This window comes from Pezoporus flaviventris, unplaced genomic scaffold, assembly GCF_033815535.1.
Source record: "Pezoporus flaviventris isolate CSIRO_AGI_PZ_B2104156 unplaced genomic scaffold, CSIRO_AGI_Pfla_v1 ptg000050l, whole genome shotgun sequence".
In the NCBI taxonomy this organism is placed as follows: Eukaryota; Metazoa; Chordata; class Aves; order Psittaciformes; family Psittacidae; genus Pezoporus; species Pezoporus flaviventris.
The window spans coordinates 2733357-2754105 of record NW_026892598.1 but is presented as its reverse complement, the minus strand read 5'-3'; the positions used below and the strand labels follow the sequence as shown (position 1 = coordinate 2754105).

The 20749-nt window shown below is 36.8% G+C and overlaps 1 protein-coding gene across 2 annotated transcripts in view; it reads left to right on the top strand.

The window, feature by feature from the left end:
- Window positions 1-20749, top strand: part of HSD17B4 (hydroxysteroid 17-beta dehydrogenase 4) — a 64083-nt gene that overhangs the window by 17842 nt on the left and 25492 nt on the right. For both annotated transcript variants that reach the window (XM_061468698.1, XM_061468699.1), the window contains exons 12-17: window positions 5798-5904; window positions 6568-6801; window positions 7233-7284; window positions 8490-8561; window positions 10040-10143; window positions 13855-13920. In XM_061468698.1, coding sequence (XP_061324682.1) covers window positions 5798-5904; window positions 6568-6801; window positions 7233-7284; window positions 8490-8561; window positions 10040-10143; window positions 13855-13920 — 635 coding nt within the window. The remainder of the gene's footprint in view (window positions 1-5797; window positions 5905-6567; window positions 6802-7232; window positions 7285-8489; window positions 8562-10039; window positions 10144-13854; window positions 13921-20749) is intronic.

Here is a 20749-nt window from a genome sequence, read left to right as displayed (position 1 = left end):
CTCTGTCCTGCTATGGAATGGTATTTATAACAACATAACTCCAGGCTTATAGTTTCTGACCTGTTCTCCAACATGTACTATATTATTTTTATGGGTTGGTAGCAGAAAAATGTTGCAGGAAAAAAATTGCAGATGGGAATTTATTTTGAAAGTTGCTGCAGCATTACACATTATATTCTACATCTGCCTCTTGACACTATCATGAGGAAATACTGCACAAGATTTTGGATTTCTGGCGTAAATGTGCTTACAGTAAAACAGCAGGTTTCTGAAGTGAGGAAACTGTAAAATACTACATTAGTCTGAGTTTCCCATGCAGTGTGCATATCTTAGCCTCTGTTTTGTTATGAATTTAGCCAAAATATAGCGCTGACCTTTCAGTGACATCAAACCATAGATACTGCCAGTCTGAATGAAAATTCTTGCATTAATTTGTTGTATGAGAATCAGCAGAAGGGTTGTGGAAAATATAGAAGTTAGCTGAATAGGATTTTCATTTCTATATTAAGTCTTTTCTCTGCTGCTGGAGTTTCCACTGTATTGCTTGAAGGTATTCAACTGTTAAATAAGGGGAACTAATTAGAGTACTCGCATTAAAAATGAAAAGCTACAATACCCGATATCTGCAAGTTAAAATTCTCCCAGAAGATTTCATTAATTTCAGTAATTTGATGCTATGAAGAGCAGTCATGTACTAACGATTATGTATGATTATAAAAAAACCCCAACAATTAGATAAAGTATTTGCTTGTAATACAGTAGAAATCTGATAATTGGAGATGTTAATCTTTTTCATAATTGGGCATAGTGATAAGAGCAGTTTGACTTATTCATTCTAGATTACAAAAAAGTATGAGCATCATTTGTTGGTGTGGTCTTTTTTGTTTGTTTTTTTTAACTGATTGGTCTTACATGTATAACAGTTATACATTACTGAATATGCTGAATGCATAGGCATAGGGAGTGTTTATTCTCTTGAAGAGAAATAAATTAAATGCTCTGCATGTAATGTATGAATGAACATGTGTTTAGAGCCCTGCCTAGCAAAGCACTCATTTGATGTTTAACTAGAGCATGTTCATAGTTGTCTGTTTTAGCCAAGGTTGTTCTGTAAGGATGCTGAACTCTTCAAAACTAAATGGAAGTACTGTCTCTTGTTTATGTTTTAGTGGTGGTCTTTTAAAAAATAAAAACATTGAATTGTTTTACTTAAAACAAGCTTATGTAGAAAAATCCACTTTTTTGGTTGGTTGGTTTGTTTGTTTGTTTGGGGTTTTTTAGGCACTTATTCAGCTTGGTACATAAACTGAATCAAGCTAAAAAACTCTTGCTTGTATACCAGAATTTGACTTTGTAAGGTTTGTGCAATTTTAGTTTATAGGAAATAGCTAATTGTTACTTAATTTGGCAGTTGATGTTGATTCAGTGTTTTCATGGAGTTCCTCAGATATTAAGAAAATGTGCTCAGTAAAACAGTCTTTCTTGTCAGCTGTCCTGCATGTTTCTAGATGTAGTACAGTCTTTCGCCCAAATTCATCCCCTTATCCTGAAGGCTACTTGACAGTCAAAGTAACCAACTGTTTCTGCCTTTTCACTTCCCTCTTAGTGCCTCAGGTGTCTGAATGTTCTCTGTAGTTACTCCGTAAGCTTTAAAAGCTTAGTACTTAATGTACTTTGAGGTTTTTGCAGTTCTTCTGTACTCCTGTACAGTTTCAGGTATAGTCCTGTTAACTAGCTAAAGATTCCATTACTTATGCATTTACTACATGATGTCATTTTAATACCAGAAAAATCTGTGAGCAGAGCTCAGACTACTTTTAGTTTGTTTGTTTTTGTTTTTTTTTTAGAAGCTATGTGGTAATTTAGGCCTTAGAAGTTGAAAAAGTGGTTTTGCTGCATGCATTCTCCTACATTCTCTTTACCAGGAGTGAAAGGCAACCATTTACTTAATGCAACATGAAAATTTCACTGCCTGTGAGGCGGCAATGAATCTGCAGGGGTTTATGTTAGAACTTTTTCCTAATTTGCATTATGATGTTTTTTTCTTACCAATAATTAAGATGGAATAATAGTTTTACCTTACTGCATACTATTTCAGATGTCAAGGTACAGAAAACAGCTTAGTATTCTCACTGGCTGACTTTTGGCACATTTCAAAAGCTTATCTCTGGTACAGAGCAAGTTTTTATACTACATATAGAAGATGTGCATGTATGTATGCATATAAAGAAAAATTCTGCATAGGAAGAAAACTTCCAGCTGTCATTTCAACTTACTTCATATTAGTTTAAAAAGAGTTTAAACATTGGTGCTGTTTTCTCCACAGTTAAGGAATATGGTTCACATACAATGTTCACTAACTGAAAAGTGAGAGGAATACTTTTAGAATGAGACAGGCTTTGCTATGATTATTTTCAGCCTTTGCTCCTCAGGTTCATTTTTCCCAGCCATCTGCTGGTCATTTACTCTGTAATAGCATATCATGTTGTGGTAATGGGCATTTAAGGTTATAGATATATGACAACTTCATACATGTTTGGAGTATTTTTTAAAAATAATTGTATTAATAAAAGTTATCCTACTTTTTCTTTCTGCCAAATTTATACCCAGTAAGGTATTTTTTTGATCTTAAAAGAGCCTTGCTACAGCTTTTAAGGTCATGTATTAAAAAGTACAAATTGTCGCAGTTAACTCTACTGTTGAAACGTTAATTTCAGACATCTGTGTGTGTTCACATGACTGAAAACTCAGGTACCACTCTGTGCTCCCCTCCCCATCTCTTTTACTTTCAGTACTCAAAGTGAATGCAAAGTGAAGACTGTTGAAATCATTCTTATTAGTGTCCAAATCTCACTTATCAGTGATTTTTGTAGTGTTTTCATCTTTCTTTTTTTGACAATGTCGTATCGCTTTGATAGCTCATAGCAGTGTATTTACCATAACCTTTGTACTTGTGATGCAGTAATCTAATTTACTCTTTCTTTGAAGATGTAGCCCTGTGTCATGTGAAAGATTCATATGTAGTCAACTGCTACAGTATTGCTGTAAATCTAATGCTATGCTAGTCCAGGTGTTTCTTATGCCAGGCAGCAGAAGACAGGTGAAGACTGACAAAAATTAATGTGTTTATATATTTCATTTGCATGCTGTTCTAGCAGGCCCTCAAGAGGAAAGGAATGTGTTAGCACTGGGGTTCTTAACTATAAAAGTCCTGTAACCTAGTGATTTAGGTTGGGGCGGGTGAGAGAAATTAACATTTTTTTTCCGTTTGTTAAAAAAAAAAAACAAACCTGAAAAAAAGATAAAACTAAAAAAAAAAAAAGTTCTGCTGCCTGAATTTTGTGATTTTCTGTTAGCTTGCTTAAGCTTTTCAGGTAATCTGAAGGGGCAACATCTTAAAAGTAACTTTGATATTAAAGCATCAAAACCACCTGAAAACATAAAACATAACGTACTTTCTGCTGATACCTCTCAAGAAAGTTGGGCCTGTAGCCATTGGCATGTCTCATGCGGTTAGTGTCTGTCACAGATGCAAAAAAATAAAAAAGTAAGGGACAGGAGTCCTTAAAGACAGCTTTTTACTCTTATATATGCTTTGAACATCAATGAAAGTATTACTAAATTCTGGTTTGATGCAAGTCAATCAGCTGTTGCTGATTACAAATATAACAGTAGGCCAGTTTAAAAGAAAAACAAAAACCGAAATCAATTTTGTTGATGCTAAGGGTGAACAGCAACATGTCTCATGTTATAAAAAAGGTATAAAGGAGGACCCTGCAAACTGCCAACCTGTAGGCCTCACCTCTGTGCCTGGGAAGATCATGGAACAGATCCTCCCAGAAGACGTGTCAAGGCAGGGAGGTGATTTGAGGCAGCAGCATGGCTTCACCAAGGGCATGCCCTGACTGACCAGCCTGCTGGCCTTCTGTGGTGGAGTGACTGTATCAGTGGACAAGGGAAGAGCTATGGATGTCATCTGTCTATATTTTTGTAAGGCCTTTCACATGGTCCTTCACAACATCCTTCTCTGTAAATTGGAGAGATAGAGATTTGATGGGTGTACTGCTTGGTGGATGAGCAGTTGGTTGGATGATCACATCCGGACAGTAGTGGCCAATGGCTCAGTGTCTATGTAGAGATCAGTGGTATCTCTCAGGGGTCTGTACAGAGACTAGTACTGTTTAATATCCTCATCAAGGACATAGTTGGATTGAGCACACCCTCAGCAGTTTTGCAGGTGACCCATCTAAGGGATGGGATGCTTTCAGAGGGACCTGGCCAAGTTTGAGAAGCAGACCTCTGCGAAACTCATGAGGTTCAATAAGGCCAAATGCAAGATTCTGCAAATGCGTTAGGGCAACCCCTAGTATTTATACAAGGTGGGGGATTGAGGTGATTGAGAGCAGCCCTGTGGAGAAGGGCTTGAGAGTACTGGTTGATGTAAAGTTGGAAATGAGCTGCCAGTGTGCGCTCACATCCCTGAAAGCCGACCATATGCTGGGCTGCACCAAAAGAAGGTGATTCTTCCCCTCTGCTGTCATAAGACCCTGCCTGGAGTACTGTGTTCAGCTCTGGGTCACCACTTTCTGTTTCAGTCTTTTGTTGTGGTTTAAGCTCAGTTGTAAATCAGCCACGCAGTCCTTGCTCACTTCCCCCCCCTTTCCTCCCCCTGCTCATGGAGGGATGGGGAGGAGAATCGAAAGAATGTAACTCCCACTGGTTGAGATAAGAACAGTCCAGTGACTCAGGTATAACACAAAACCACTACTGCTACCACCAATAATAATTATGATAAGGGAAATAACAAGGGAAGAGAATACAACCACTCACCAGCCACCAACCAATACTCAGCCTGACTGTGCAGTGATGTCACCCTTCCGGGTAACTGCCCCCAGTTTATATACTGGGCAGGACGTTCTGTGGTATGGAATACCTCTTTGATCAGTTTGGGTCAGGTGTCCTGTCTGCTTCCTCCCGGCTTCCCCTCCGCCCTGGCAGAGCATGAGACTCAGAAAGTCCTTGGTCAGAGTAAGCATTACTTAGCAACAACTAAAAACGTTGTTAACAGTGCTGTTCTCAGGCTGAAAGTCAAAACCACAACACTGCACCAGCTACTAAGAAGGAGAAAAATGGCTGCTACTACTAAACCCAGGAAAGTCTTTCTAACACATGAATATTTAATGTTTATTTTAGCCGTATTGAGTTTCAAGGAGTAAGCTGTTCTTGATGGCCTGCCTTTACCATAGCTGAGTTCTTTATCTCTGCCATGCATCATCTTGTTCATAATCTTGGCATTGTTCAAGCCTCAGACTTACCTATTTAGTCATTTTTCCATTTATTTGTTTGTTTATGTGACTTGTGAAAGAAGTTAACCCCTAGGAGTTGAGACCTGTTACTTGTTTTGCAAATCATTTTCAGATAAGTGAGGCAGGAGTAATTTTCAAATGTTTATTTCTGAGACAGTTCAAACTTATCCTTAACTTCAGGGAATAAAAATATTTTCTGATGCATTCTTTGTGGCGTGAATGGTGGTGTACAGCACCAGTTATGTTTCAGGCACTTGAATTATGTAGATGTCATGGTTGACTGCTGGGTGCAGAACTGATGGAACATGTATAGAAATCACTTATCAGCTATTGATGCCTATAAAATACAGAATTATCCTCAACTTGCAGCTGTATATTTACTGAAGTACCAGGCTGTATCTCATTTTGTGGCATGTTTGTTGTGTGTCTAACTGGAGTGTCTCATTTACAGCTATTTGTGAGTGATATTTTTTTTCAATTCCTTTCTCTAGAGTCCATAAGTGTATTGAGTGATGCTCTTAGTCAGATAGAGTCTCAAGGGAATGTTACTATGAATTCAACAAGCTCTGGATCAGTGGTCTCTTCGTCTGTTGACACAGTAAGTAGCTCTGTACCAGGTGCAGTCAAAGTTAGGTGAAAGCCTTGAACAAAGAGACTTATGTTTCTGATCAACTTTCTACTCTGGCTTGCTGTCTGCAGAAGAAAAGTTCAGTTTTAAACTGAGTGAGGAAGCAGAATAAGAAGCATTTCTGACTACACTCTTTATTTTCTCTTATTGATGATGGGAAAACTTGAGGCTAAATAGACTGAATAATGTAGAATGCATGCGCTTGTAAGTTCTGTAAGCCTTTTCAGTTAGGGTATTGTTCAGAAAATGAGCAGGGTATGGGTCTTGTTGGGCAATATGGCTTTGCTCTGGCTCCTTCTCTATAGGCATATAAGTCCTCATTTCAATCTTACTACATGGTTTGTTTTAGAAAAGTTGTTAAGCATTGCTGTGAATGGAGATGTGTGAAGTTACATTACTTATTCCTGAAGTAAATTGCTTGCAGTAAGATATAATGAATTACATTGAGTTTGCTTGTACTGCAACAAATACATTAATATTTTATGATGCCTTTATTACTCATACTTTATGTTTACATGTAACTATAAAGAAAATGCTCAAATATGAATTTTGTTTGCTATGAGAATTATACAAAGAATGCAAGTGCAGTGTTAAGTATTAAGAAGTTTTATTTTATCCTGACTCAATTTCCAGACAAGCATTGTTGGCCGGGAATTGGCTACCAACGTGTACAAATATACTCACTTAGAGCCTATTCTGTATGCCCTTGGTGTGGGAATGTCAACTAAGGATCCAGATCATCTAAAATTTCTCTTTGAAGGAAGTGAAGAGTTCTGCTGTTTACCTAGCTTTGGAGTAATTCCTGCTCAGACTTCAATGTTTGATGGTATTCCTTCTCTTCCAGGACTAAATATTGATGTTGCTAAGGTATGGAAGAGTGAAGTATCTAGTTTTGTTTGTGTTTGAGATAACTATAAGGTGATTTTAATTAGTATGTTTGTAATATTAGTAAATTCCCTTTATTGTATATCAGAAAAATTCAGTGTTTTATATTCTTATGTTATAAGAAAATACTAATTTCCTTACTTGTATAACCTGTGTCTTCCCAAGATGTTATGAGTGATCAATTTTTTGTTAATTTATGTTCGCTATGCTTTTATTAAACCATGAAAGTTTAACACTTTCTTTGAAAATATTTTCTGTTGGAGGTGAAATTGGAAAAACAAAACAAAAAAACATGCATTTTTTTTTTGTTTGTTCTGAACTTTTTCTAAAATGACTGTATTTCCTTGCAACTGCAATGGGGGAATCAATAGAATGTAATGATTTGTTATTATAGCACTGCCTTTTTTACATAGATGCTGCATGGTGAGCAATATCTGGAACTTTATAAACCCTTGCCAACCTCAGGTTAGTCCTTTTATTTTGCAGATTTGATTTCCAGTAAGACAAATTTTTCTCTAGCCATACTATAAATGGTAATAGGGAAGCTCTGTTTCCAACTGGATTTTTTTATACATTGTTTTTACAAGGGGTGAGGGAAAAGAGAGGCAACCTGTTGCATTATAGAGGGAATTCTGAAACTGCATTCTTGTGATCAGGTGTTGCTTTTCTATATGATAATTTGTAAAATCATGCTTAATCTTTGATCTTTGATATAATAAGCAAATACACTAATTGCTGGTGTATTACCCATATAATTTGGTACTAACTAGCAAAACTATAATTCTTTCTATAAGGTTGTATCATAGAACTTTTGGGATGTTTACCTAAAAAAATTGATTGCATCTGTGTGCCTATAAGTGGATAAGAAGAATTATGTAAAGGAGGAATGGACATCTCGATGAGAAGATTTGTCATAATTCTCAAAATAGTTAGGGCAGCAGAAAGCTCTTTTTCTGAGTTTGCAACACTTGAGAGGTGCTCCTTAGATGCATACAGGATATGTATGCATGTGTCCATTTTTCTTCATTAGTAGTTTTAAAAACTAACTCTTCTAGACTGTAGAAGGGAGAAAAGAGTCTTGCAACTACAGCTAAATGGCATAATTTTCGTTGAAACAAAAATATGTGTGCAAGTTGTGTTAACTTCACAAAGGTCTGATAATCCGTAACAGATTGCCATGACTTCATAACGCCTTTTGTTTTTTCTATTCCATAGGCTACTTATGTAAACTTATATGCTTACGTGCCCCTGTAGAGCAATAACCTCTTTAGACACAAACTTCAGAAACCTGCAGGCCTGTGCCCTGAGCTGAGCTTCTCTTCTGTAGAACTGTAGTTGTCTCATCCCTCTTGAAATCTGTGAACAGTCCTTAAGTGAGTTGAGCTAAATTCGAAGTTAGAGATGTATTTGAGTCTGAAATATGATTTGTGTTCAGCTCTAAATACCTAAAATGTAGCAAGATTCTATTAACCCTTCCTCCCCAAACTTAAATAAATAAAATTCCTCACATCTGCAAACCAGTATTTGCGAAGATTCTCAGGCACTTTAATTATAATCATTACAATCACAAATACTATGACTATTATTTTAGTAAGGAAACATAAAGAGTGATATGTGGGCTTCATTCCCAGAGGAAAACCTTACATGTAGATGATGTTCTTTTTTTACAGGGCAGCTAACTTCAGTTTCAACCATTGCTGATATTCTTGACAAAGGATCAGGAGCAGTCTTACTTATAGATGGTAAGAAATTTGTAATTTTTGGAGGAGAGTGCATTAAAATTTGACAGGCTCGGTTTTTAACTAGCTGTACCAATAATTGCCAACCTTTCCAGAGTGAGGACTGTTAGCTTATTAAATCTCGATGAGAGTGGAGAAATTAGCTAATTAGCAATAGCTGTGTAAATGTATAATGTAATTGTTCTTGGGCAGTTAATGTACTGAAATAAGAACACTTGGAAAAAAAATATCAGAGAAAGTTTGTTTTCTTTCCTGTGTAGGCAGAGTAGTGCACTATGCAATCTGAACAGAATTCTTTAGTAATAATACTTAGTCCTGTCTGAAAGCAGTCTCTTTAGATTCTGCCACTCTTCAGCAAGGGATTGTGTATGCATGTGTGTGTGCTTTGTGGGGTGGTTTTACAAAGGCTAGTTAGTCATAGGTGTATATTGTTTAGACTCATCTGCAAAGCAGCCATCTTTAAGAGCATGTCCTGCATTCTTTTTTTGAGCCTACATTATTCTTTTCTAGACAAAACAAAACAACCCCCCATTTCATTCCTCTTGTATCTAAGTTAAGAGATCAGATTACCTCCAGAAGTTGATTAAGTTGTTTTCAGAATTTTTGGTATCTTCTAGGGTCCCTGAGGGAATTAGACTGCAAGAGTAGTTTAATAGGCAGTGAATCTATAAACGCTGTTGATCTTTTATTCCTTCAGTGTACAGATGAAATTTCAAAAAGGTATTCACTGTCCTTGTGTTTCCCCTATCTGTGTTTTGCTTCCATACTGGGCTAACATTAAGCCTGTCTGTTTCTGCAACACGCAAAAGTTCTTTTTGTGAGCAAAGTCTTAGTGGTTTTTCAATTTCTTCCAGAGATGGAAATGAATGTTATTAACAGTACTGTAAATTTCAGTCTAAAGGTGTAAGGGAGTGGGATAGGCATGAACTAGGAATTACATCTGAACCTTGATTCAGTGTAAGAAGTTCTTCAAGAGAAGGAACAGGTGACCTTAAGCTGAAGCTTACGCTGAAGCTTTTTTCCTACAAGTTACTAGTACCATTTTTTGTATGAATTGGTTATGTGCTTTACACGCTAGGGATTGTTAATAACTTCTGATGTACTATATGGCACAGTTCTATCATATTTAATTAAATTCTAATGTAGTGCGAGATGCTGAAATACTAACTTCAGCACTCTGTTGTGAAGTATTTTTAGTACCTTTAATGTCATCAACATTTCGACAGTTCATTTTTTAATTTTGATGCTTTCATATATATAAAATTCATGGTAATGTTATTTGCAACAGATTATTAATTGTCAGTAGTCAGGAAGTGACTTGCAACAGGGAAACATGACAGTGCAAGCATTGTCCCTTTAGTTGTTAAAATAAGCTTTGTTATGTTTGAAGCTGAACTTTTCTCTTGTAACAACACATGCTAGCTATATGAAAAAAGGAGATGGAAGGTAATACATGACCTCCTTCTTTTGTTATCTTTCAGTGAATACCTATTGTGGAAAGGACCTAGTGTGTTATAATCAGTTCTCTTTGTTTTTTGTTGGAGCTGGAGGTTTTGGTGGAAAACGAACATCAGAAAAGGCCAAGGTAAATTCATGCATATTCGTATAAAAGAAAAAAACAAACACCCCAAAACAACAACAACAACAACAAAACCAACTCAAACCCACAAAAACCAACCTATCAAATCCCCACACACACATAAAAACTTCTGTCAGCGCTAGAAAAAACACTTGCTATATCAGCTAGGAAGGATCAGCTGGCAGTGTGGATCTACAACCTCAAATGGAATTTAAATTCTTCTGTTCACTGAAGACCCTGAGTGAAAAGTACTATTAAGGGCCTGGGAAACTAGTGGCTTTGTTTTGACAACTGGGGAGAAAAATGAATTGCTAAATGTGCAGCTGATGAGGTATTCCTACATTGAAATACTTGAAATTACAGATAAGGAATATCCTAACGGAAGACAGAAAAGGAGATTCTCTGGAAGATGTTTAGAATCTAAATTCTGTGGACTTGGAAGCAGAAAATTATGTCTGAAGTTAAAATAAAATTAAAATTCATATAAAGCGCATTATGATGTGGCCAGAGTGCTTCTCTAGGGGATTTGTATTACATCTTTTAGAAGGGTCTTTTGAAGCCACCAGTGTAGCAGGCTATAGTCTAACCAAATTAATTTAATAGAAGAGGTAAAATCTGTTCCGTGTTGTATTTTGGGCTGTGCCAAATTCATTAAAATCCTACTTCTTTATGTCAGATGGAAGATACTATGGCAAGAGTCTTACTGACTCTTGGTTTTATGAAACCCAAATACAAGCTTTGAAAACAAATGAAACTTTTCATGTTTTGATTTTTATTTAGTTAGCTACTCCAAGTCATGCTCTCCATTAATGTGCTCATGAGCAAAGTTCCTGATTTCTTGGAAAGATTTTATTTCCTCATTCTACTTTTGAAGTGAAACATTTTTAGAGACCTTTTAGATCAGAACAAGAACAGAGAATTGGCTTTTATTTATAAGTCTCGGTTTTCTCAAATAGATTTGGGAAGCTTTAACTCTCATATATAGCTTGAGGAGCAGATTTTTTGGCTGGACGTGTTTGATCATAGACAGCAAGGACAGTGACAAACAGGTTGAGATTTTCGGTGCTTAGTGCAGGGGCATACTGCTGAGTTGTTGAATGGCCACTCAGCAGAGTCCTGATTTAAACCTGTCTTGTCTCTTTTGACATGATCACTTTTCAGTTTCTGTCTCGGTGCTTACATCTTTAGTTGAGAATATGTGTGTCATCAGATTAGCATTATAATGTGTTCTGCTGCTCCACCTCAGACATTTTCTTTGCTTATGTTTAAGGGATTGGGGGTCTGTTTATGTTTAAAAATAAATTGATACTAGCGATAATTTTATGTGAATATTTGTTTAGTACCTTGTTTTTCATGTGTTAAGTTTGTGCCAATAACTATAATAATATGTTAATGTTGCAGGTTTTTGTTCTAGTAAAAAGACTAGCTTAGTAAAAAGCTGAGAAGTACTCAGATGTGTGATGTTAGATTTGAACTTGCAATTTCTAGGAGAGATCTCTAGGTGTAGCTCTTCATAAATCTGTGTGTTTGCAAGAAAGAGGTTTGGAAAGCATAACGAGGAAAAGAGAAGAAGCATTATGGCTTCTTACTTCCAGTGAAGTAGAAGTCCTACATTTTGGGAGAAAGTTAGCAAATGACAGGCAGTGTCACATGAACACCTAGTGTATGTCCAGATACGTGAAGTAGCATATCTGTAATACTGTAGGTAATGTTCTGTAGGATTTTTTATGGGATTTTTGGATATAAACTTACAAGTTTTTTTACTTAAATCTCTATCAGTCACATAGAAGTTTTCCCCTGTGTAACTTTACAGATCAAATCTTGAAATGCATGCTGCTTCAAACAGAAATGGGAAAAGCCTCTGTGCAGTATAAAAAAATCACAGAATGTTATTTCAGACAGTGTATAAAGGTCTTTGCCGGAACCCTTAATTCTTCTGTAGTCAGCTTTTACAATAGTACATGTAAAAAAAGGCCAAACCAATGGTTCACAGGAAATGTTTCTAATCTAAAGCAGTGGCATAGCTGAGTCCAGTGTAGTGTTTGGCTTTTTTTAGTTAAACACTGCACTTTAGTCAAGTGCAACTTCTTCACTATGTTTAGTGAATTATGAGAATACTATATCAATAGTTTTACATTTTAAAATATGACAGATACGTGTTTCAGGCAGCAGTTCTTCCTGTGATAGAAGAAAACAAAATGTAGTCTAGTTAAGACATACATACACAGTGACATAAAAATTCAAGAGGCCTCTGCATGCCAGAAGCCAATTTTAAACAATAAATTTTCCTCCTTCATCTTTGCAGACTTTTCCAATCATAAGACTTTCACATCCTTCTGTGCCACAGAGAAATCCCAAGCTAATCAGACATATTTTATAATGTGACTTTTTGTCACTTGACACGTTATAGCTGCAAGCTAAGAACAAATTTCCAAATTGAGCTCTATGATGAGCAACACGTTGTGTATGTCTCTCCTTTTGATTGGGGTTTTCATGCATTACTGGCAGAAGGGTTTCCTTAATTATTCATTAATTTTAACATCTGCATGGCTCAGTAGGTCAGCTTGAATTTCTGTTAACCAACTGGAAATAGACTGTCAAGCTGTTCTTGTTTTTAAAGCATGTTAGGTAGTTATGAAACTGATTAATGTGTAGGTCCATTGTGGTTCTCAAGTGACAAAAGTAGAAGGGATATTACCAAGTCTTCTGCTCAGGGGGTGGCTTTGCCTTGCTGTTAATAAACAAGAAAGAGCTTTTGCTGTTATTAGATGTGAAATTACACAGCACTCCATTTCTTTTGTTGTCTCTTTTGTTTGGTAAAGAGCTTACGCAAACTAAAATTAAGTAGAACTATTACAAGTGAGAGTCAAGTTTCTTCTTTCTGTTTTAGAGCTTATGCCAGCTCTTTCTTTGGCCTTTTTGTTTGTTTAATTATTTTGGAAACCCAGGAAGGAGAGGGGAAAAAAGATTTCAGCTACTTTAATAGATTTTAACTGGTTATGGTGTTCTTTGTGTTTAGGCCATGACAGTGTTTATCATGATCTAGGATTCATTCAGTTGGTAAAGTTTGTATCTTCAAAACTGAAGGATGAGGCTGTGGATGGCAAAAGGAATGGCTTTTTTACAATAATGTGGAGCTTAATATGCAGCATGCAAAAAAACCCAACCAACAACCCCCCCTCAAAAAAAAAAAAAAAAAAAAAATTCTGAACCCAAACCAAAAGAAAAATGTGCAAAACAGAGAAAGAACTGGAAACTCTTGAAGGCCAGAAGTGATATAGTCCATGAGTGAGGTAGTAAATAATTTTGTACTCCATTGCATTTTTTAAAGTATTACTTTAAAAGCTTCATTTTAATCTTTGTGTTCCAAGACACTAATGTTTTATGAGAGAGTTATTTTTTCTGAGTGAATAATTCTTGCTTAAGCTTTTATGAATCATTTGGGATAAATGTAATCAAACTAATCAGCTACAACATGTAACTGTTAGCCAGATCTTAGTATAAAATCTGGCTAATTTTTATAAAGCTAACCTTGATAAAAGACTTTTCCAGGCCTAATAATCTTTTTCTGTTTTTTCTGTAAATATAGAAAATATAGGAGGAACCTTAGCAGCTTTTAAAGTGCTGTTTGTTTTTATACATACCTGACGTATTCTTTTATGGGCATGGATAAAAGATTTTTTCAGTGAAATAATACTACTACTACTTTTGCTTTAGGTAACAGTGAATCCTCCCAAGAGACCCCCTGATGCTGTCATTTGTGATGAAACAACAGCTGATCAGGTAAAGTTTTGTATGCTCTTGGTGTGGAAATGTTTGTTTTGTTTGGGCAGAAGAGTCTTATATGATGTTCACTAATAGTTAAATTTTTATTATATACCTCAGGTATTTATGTGTATTTGGTGTATATATCTATATATGTGTGCATATATATTTATGTATTGAGTTATGACAGTGTGTTCAGTGTACCATCTAAAACATTCTTTTTGTAAGGCTTATGCAATTTTATAATTGTCGATTGCAAAATTATACATCGAAGGAGGAAATGAACGTTTATATTCTGTTGTGGTTAAGAAAAGAGGTTCAAAGTCTACAAAACTTATAACAAATGATGCAAGCAAACACACAAAACATTAAAGTGCTTAAAAGTCACAGTTTTGAAAAAGGTAAATTTCTGTAATGTAGTAGTAGTCCAGGAAACCTGAAATACTGACAGATGTCTGTCCATCTGGCCACAGTCCCACTGGTTCACAGGCATCATAGGCAAAAACCCGAGGAAATATATATAACCTCCTCTGAAGGTAAACATATGCAGGTGTCAGGCAAGTAAGTCTGGAGCTACCAGTATTAAGACACTCAGCAATATTTTCAAAAGCAACTCAGTTATGTCAGGAGGCTGTAGCTTTTGGAGATGCAGTAAAAATGTTGAGCATCAGCTGAAATGTAGGCATTGTGATGTCTGCTTAGCCTCTGTTTATATACAGAGTAAAACTTAAGTCTGATCCATCTGATTTACATGCTTGAAGTCCAAGTTAACCCTACCCACTTAAATCAGGAAAGACGCCTCAGATCAGCATTTTGGTTTCTATCACTGATGTACTTGCTGCTTCCTAAAATTCACAGCATAGGTCTAGGAGGTAGAGATGTTGAATTCTTCACTGAAAGGTGACAAGTTGAGCAAAGAGAAGGGAACATTGAAAGAGCGCTTTGTTCCTGGGGGTGTTTAAATGTAGAAGAAGGTACACTCTAGCAACTGGCTCTTGATTAGATAAGATACAGCAACTATAATGGCCTATTAATTTACTTTCAGTGTTTGAACCCTAGTTCAGATTCTCCTCTGGGTGATTATATCAGAATTGATTCCATATCCATCAATGTTCTGATGCCGGTTTTGATCCCCTTGTTCATGCACTAATCTTAGCTTCTAAGCCTTAAACTCTTATGTCTAGAATTGTTAGTGTGTATAAAGTGCTAAGTTCATGAGACAAAAGAATATGATAGTAGCTGTATAATGCAGAAGTTTGGAAACTTTGCTACTACAAAAATTGATTTTTTGGAAATAAAGGAAGTGACAAAGTAGCCACCACAGTTTTTAAGATCTACTCTGACAGGAGAATTCTTCTCCAATTAGATCTTGCAGGAGCCACAGCCAGCGAAATTTGAGAATCGCAAGAAGGTTTATCTGCCAAATTATTTAGTAACATCTGAGCTTAAGTGATGGTGCCTGTGTACAGGAGGGGGAATGTGTAGAACTTGGGAACTTTACGGGCAGGAATACAGACTTTCAACTGAAGGACAGCTTGGAGAAATGTTACCTAGATTTTACATTTGTGTGTCACATAACTGCCTAAAATCCCTTTTGAAAATGGAAGCTGGCACAGAAATGACATTGATGTTTCTGATCTGTTTTTTTTTTTTTTTCTTAAGTGTTTAAATGGAAAAGATGCTGGCAGAAATGACTGTTGCCATTCAGCTGTTGAATTAGTATAGAGTATGAGACAGATTGAAAGAGTCAATTTGCAGATGGCTTTTGAGTTACTCTGTTAATTTCCAATGACAGTTGTGACATTCTCCACTCAGTTTTTATGTTACCGCAGTTATGTGGTTAAACTGCTCTTCATAATTAGCATTTTACCCCATAACTTGTCATAGCATAATCAGGTAGTAACCTACCTGATAGGCAAGGTATGCTTAGGGTATACATCATGCATATTTTAAAAATGTTTAGTGATGACTCCTGTCTTTTACAGAAGTCAATGACTGTGGTTATCTTGAAAGTTGTATTTACTTCTAACTCATATACACTGGGTTAAATTTTTTCCAAGACAAAGAATGTTTTTTATGTGCATTCAGAAAGGAGGAAGCACTTCTTAGTGAAGAGTATACTGGGAACAGAGAGCTAATAACCATTTTTGCCCTTAATCAAGTGTTTAGCAGAATAGAGGGTACAGCCACCTACAATTCTATGAAAAATGATCATGTTATGCCAGTGATCATTGACTGAACAATAGTCACTTACATAAAAAACTAATCCTTTTGGTTAGTGGTCAAAGATGAATAGCAGATAGTTTAATAAATGTTTATCCTTTTAAAATCTGTGCCCATTCCTAAGAAGTTTTCTAAACACTAGCCAGGGCTTATGAATGAGTTGCGGTACCACGGTGTAAGCTGCTTAAAGATGAAAAATGGTTAAAAAAAATTTAGATGTTATCTGACCTTTTAAAAAGGCTTTAAGGCTTAAAATGTGTGTCCTGCTGAAGAAGGACATAAAATATTTCTTCTGTGTTCATTAATATTCCACAAAGAACTAGCTGACATTTTTTCCATTTTGCCCTGTAGAGACGTGCCTATGCTGTGGTATTTTTATAGCTTGTTCTCTCTCTGTAACCTGAGCTGTGCTTTACTAGATACACTGCCGCAAATCTTTTTAGTAAAATAGACCTTTTGACAAAACATCAAGAAGTTTAGGGGGTGTTTGACTATTAGCCATTTAGCAAGAAATACATCATTCAATTTCAGCCCTGTAGGGAATGTTTAATGTAGTTACAGTGCTTTAGTATCACCAGGCTGCTTTAGTTTCACCAGGCTACTTTAGTCCTGCTAGTTTTCAAACCACAGCCTTAAGTTAATCAAACAGATTTTGCTGAATGGTTCATAATGCAATTAAGAATCACAAGCAGCAAATTGCATGTATCTCTGGAGAGTTTTATCTCTGAAGAGTTTTATCTCTGTAGACTTTTCTTTATGCTCCCTTCCCATGTGTGTTGATTTCTTGGAAATGAATTTTCTGATGACACACAAAATAAGATGCAGTGAGTACTTCAAGTGGATGATGTCCAAGTGAGGCAAGTCACTTTTGAGGAAGGAAGCAAACATGGAGTCTTGAGGTTCTAGGGGGTTTCTGTTGTTTTTTCTTGGTTTTGTGGGTTTTTTTTTTTTCTTTTGTTTGCTTGTGGAAAATCTCACAGCATCCTGGTACTGTGCAGGTTGCCTCCCAAGAAATAAACTGTTCTCTATCTTCAAATATCACAGTTAATACTCAGAATACACAATGTTGTGGCAATAAATAATCAGTACAGCAGTAGCCTATAAAATGGATTTTTTTCAAGAATTTTATTGTTCTGTGTTTCTTCCCTCTTGCAAGCTGTCTGTCCAGTTTGCCTATACAGTAAAATTAAAGCCGAATTTGCAGGACTTCCAAGTTTTGTTGGTTGTTAATGTCAGCTTATTTCAGTAACATGTCTAATAATTTTAAGGAATGGTTGCCAATTGAAAAAATCTATTTACTTGCAACACTATTGTATATTTCATTCAAAAGTCATTCTGCTTTAAGTTCTGACTATGTGTATTTGTTAGTTACATTAATAGGGAGAAACACCTTTTAGATAGATTTTGAAAAACATGATGTCTCAGCCTACCATGTTTTGGGACCAGCTGTGTACATTCAGCTGTGCCCCTATAGGTCTCTGCATAGCACTGTCATGTGAGCTGTCACATTTGAATTTCTGTCAGAGCTACTTCTTCATCAAGTTGGGTATCTCAAGCATATGATACTTTTTGCTCTGCCATTTTAAAGGTCAGGAAAATTGGCTGTCCTTGCTTTCAGGAATTTTAAATTCCTTGTTAGAGCTGGTGAAACAGACTCATAACTGATCCATTGGAGAAGCAGCTTTCTGATATCCTGTCATGTTTAAGTTGCTTTCATTTGGTAAACTACAGTAATGTTTTAAATGTTGCAAAATCTCTAAAAAGATAAAAATTCCAAAGAAAGCTTTATTTATTTGTAGTTTAATCCCCTTTGCATACAATGCTTTATGATAGTTTTCAGTCATGCAGGCATAAATGTTTGTTCCTTCTCCTTCAAGAACTCCTTCCACAAGCAAAGAGAGGGATAAGCTGAGATAGTGTAGGAAGTCAGTTTTCCTATGTTATTTTTTTGCAAGAAGTTCTATTCTGGGAATCAGTAGTGGAAGGAAAATGATCTCCTGGTTAGGGACTGCTTGGAGGAGTTCTTTGACAATGGATTTTATCTATATGTTTTTGTCTATAAAATTCTTATGGTCTGCAGGCAGCTGTTACCCAGGTATCCCAAAGTACTCAGATGTGAGTGCTTCTTATTTGATGGCTGATAGGAGAGGATGAGGTGAATGAATTTTGGAGGTGAAACTGGGGAGTCAGACTAGCAGGAGGGTGTGTAAGCATCACAGGCTGAAATTGAAATTCATAAGAGCTCTGTTGTAAATTTGTACAGTGCACTTCAAAAATGTTATGCACTTTGAAGAATTGAGCCTTCAAATGTTAAATTGGAGAGCCAGAATTGGTCTGTGCTGTTGAAAATTATGACCATTTCTGCTGCCTTATAATTTCCAGTCTGTAAAGTAAGGAAGTTTCTAAATACTTGAGACGTTTTAATTGTACAGTGTTTAAAGGATTGGCATATAGCATCCAATATTGATTTTGAGAACGTGATAGGGTAAGCAGCATGAAAAAAAAACCACAAAACAAACAACAGTTTAGAGAATATGATGATTCTTTACTCATTTAGATATTTTTATAGAGATTCAGTAAATTCACACCTAGATAAATCAGATAGCCTGTGTATTTTCAATCCTATGTAAAGCCTTCTGTTCCAGGTATAGATCAAGATCTACTGACAGGGTGTGAAGAAACTGCTGCCTTTTAGTGGTTTGGGTTTTCTGTTTTCCTAAAATGCAGTTCTTTTCTCTGAACGAGGAGAAAATAATTGGCGCCTGCCATGTTTCAAGTCCTGTCGTCAGCATCCTGTGACTAAGACTGCAGAGGCATCCTTACCTTCCTGAGTAATTCTCAAGTCCTTCAGTCCTTTCACTCATACTGCTGTCTTCTACCTACCTGAGTTTATTTTTTCACTGTGTCAAGTTCAGTTAAAGCTACAGTTCTTAATGTAACTGGAAAAAACTGTGAAGACGATTATACACAAATTTAGTTTGTTGTGAAAGAGTGGACTCTGGAATAAAAACTCACAACATCGTGGGAGGAAAGGGATGCATGAGAAACATTTCATAACCTAATGAATTATAAAACTAAAACCTACTGTGAAATGTTTCCTGCCTGTTGTCAATGGGTTCAGTACTGTTTGTCAGTACTCTGCTTTGAGGATGGTGTGATAAGACAAGCTTCTGTCTAGTTGGGATGTTGATACTTCTCTATGGAAATTCATCTTTTATTCTACACAGGTTTCATTTGTGTTTTCATTTTAAGCTTATGTAAATATTTGTGTCTCTTTTTAAAGAACATGGGCAATGATGAGGGAAGAAACAAGAGCCAATAGATCAATAGCTGGCTTTGAGCCTGGTGTCATTAGCAGAATATTGGAGGTTTTGATCAGGGAGTGCTTTACACAACACTAGGACTGCTTGCAACAGACATGGTACACCTATTTGAAAGGAGGAGAAGGATCTTCACACAGGGGTTGGTAGGGCTCATTAAAAAAAGCTTTAAACTAGATTTGAAGGGGAAAAGGAATAAAACCAGCCTCTCTAGAGATAAGCCTAGGGGCAGCACACTGATGTTTAAGGGACATTGTGCTAGCAAGGACCTTTGGTCTGCAATCTCAGTGGAGGTAGATGATGGAGATCCATGCAGCAGCCAAGATGCAAGAGTTATTGATGTGTTAGAAACCACAGAAGCCCCTGAAAATGGTCGTGTAGGAACAGGGCTTCCCTTGCAAAAAAAAGTTGTGTTATCAGTAGGCCAGCTGAAGTGCATCTACACAAATGCACCCAGCATAGGCACCAAACAGGAGGAGCTGGAAGCCACTGTGTAGCAGGAAAACTATGATGTAGTTGCCATCACAGAAACATGCTGGGATGACTCTCACAACTAACAGTGCTGCAGTGGATGGTTATAAACTCTTCAAAACAGATAGGCAAGGAAGGAGAGGTGGTGGGGTAGCCCTGTATGTTAGGGCGTGCTTTGATTGTCTGAAGCTTAATGATAGAATTAGCGAGGTTGGAAAAGATCTTTAAGATCATTGTCCAACTGTTACTGTGCCAAATCCACCACTAAACTGTGTCGTGAGGTTATACAGAAAGAAAATTAAAAGGGCCAAAACCCAACTAGAACTTAATCTGCCTACTGCTGTAAAAGACAATAAAAGATGTTTCTGTAAATACAGCAGCAATAGAAGGAGGCCTAAGGTGAATCTCTACACTTTATTGGATGCGGGGGAAACATGGTGGAAAAGGCTGAGGAACTTAATGGCTTCTTTGCCTCAGTCTTTAATAGTAAGACCAGTTGTTCTCTGGAAGACATGGATGGGGTGTAGAATTAAGCCCCCATAATCCAAGGGAAATGCAGAGACCTGCTACACCACGTAGACATGTACAAGTCTATGGGGCTGGCTAGGTTCGACCCTGGGACACTGAGGGAGCTGGCTGAAGTGCTCACTGAGCCACTCAATCATTTATCAGCAGTTCTCACCAGGGAGGTCCCAGTTGACTGGAAGTTAGCAAATGTGATACCCATCTACAAGAGGAATCTGGGGAACTACAGGCCTGTCAGTCTGACCTTGGTGCTTGGGAAAGCTGTGGAGTAGATCATCTTGAGTGCCATCAAGCAGCACAACCAAGTG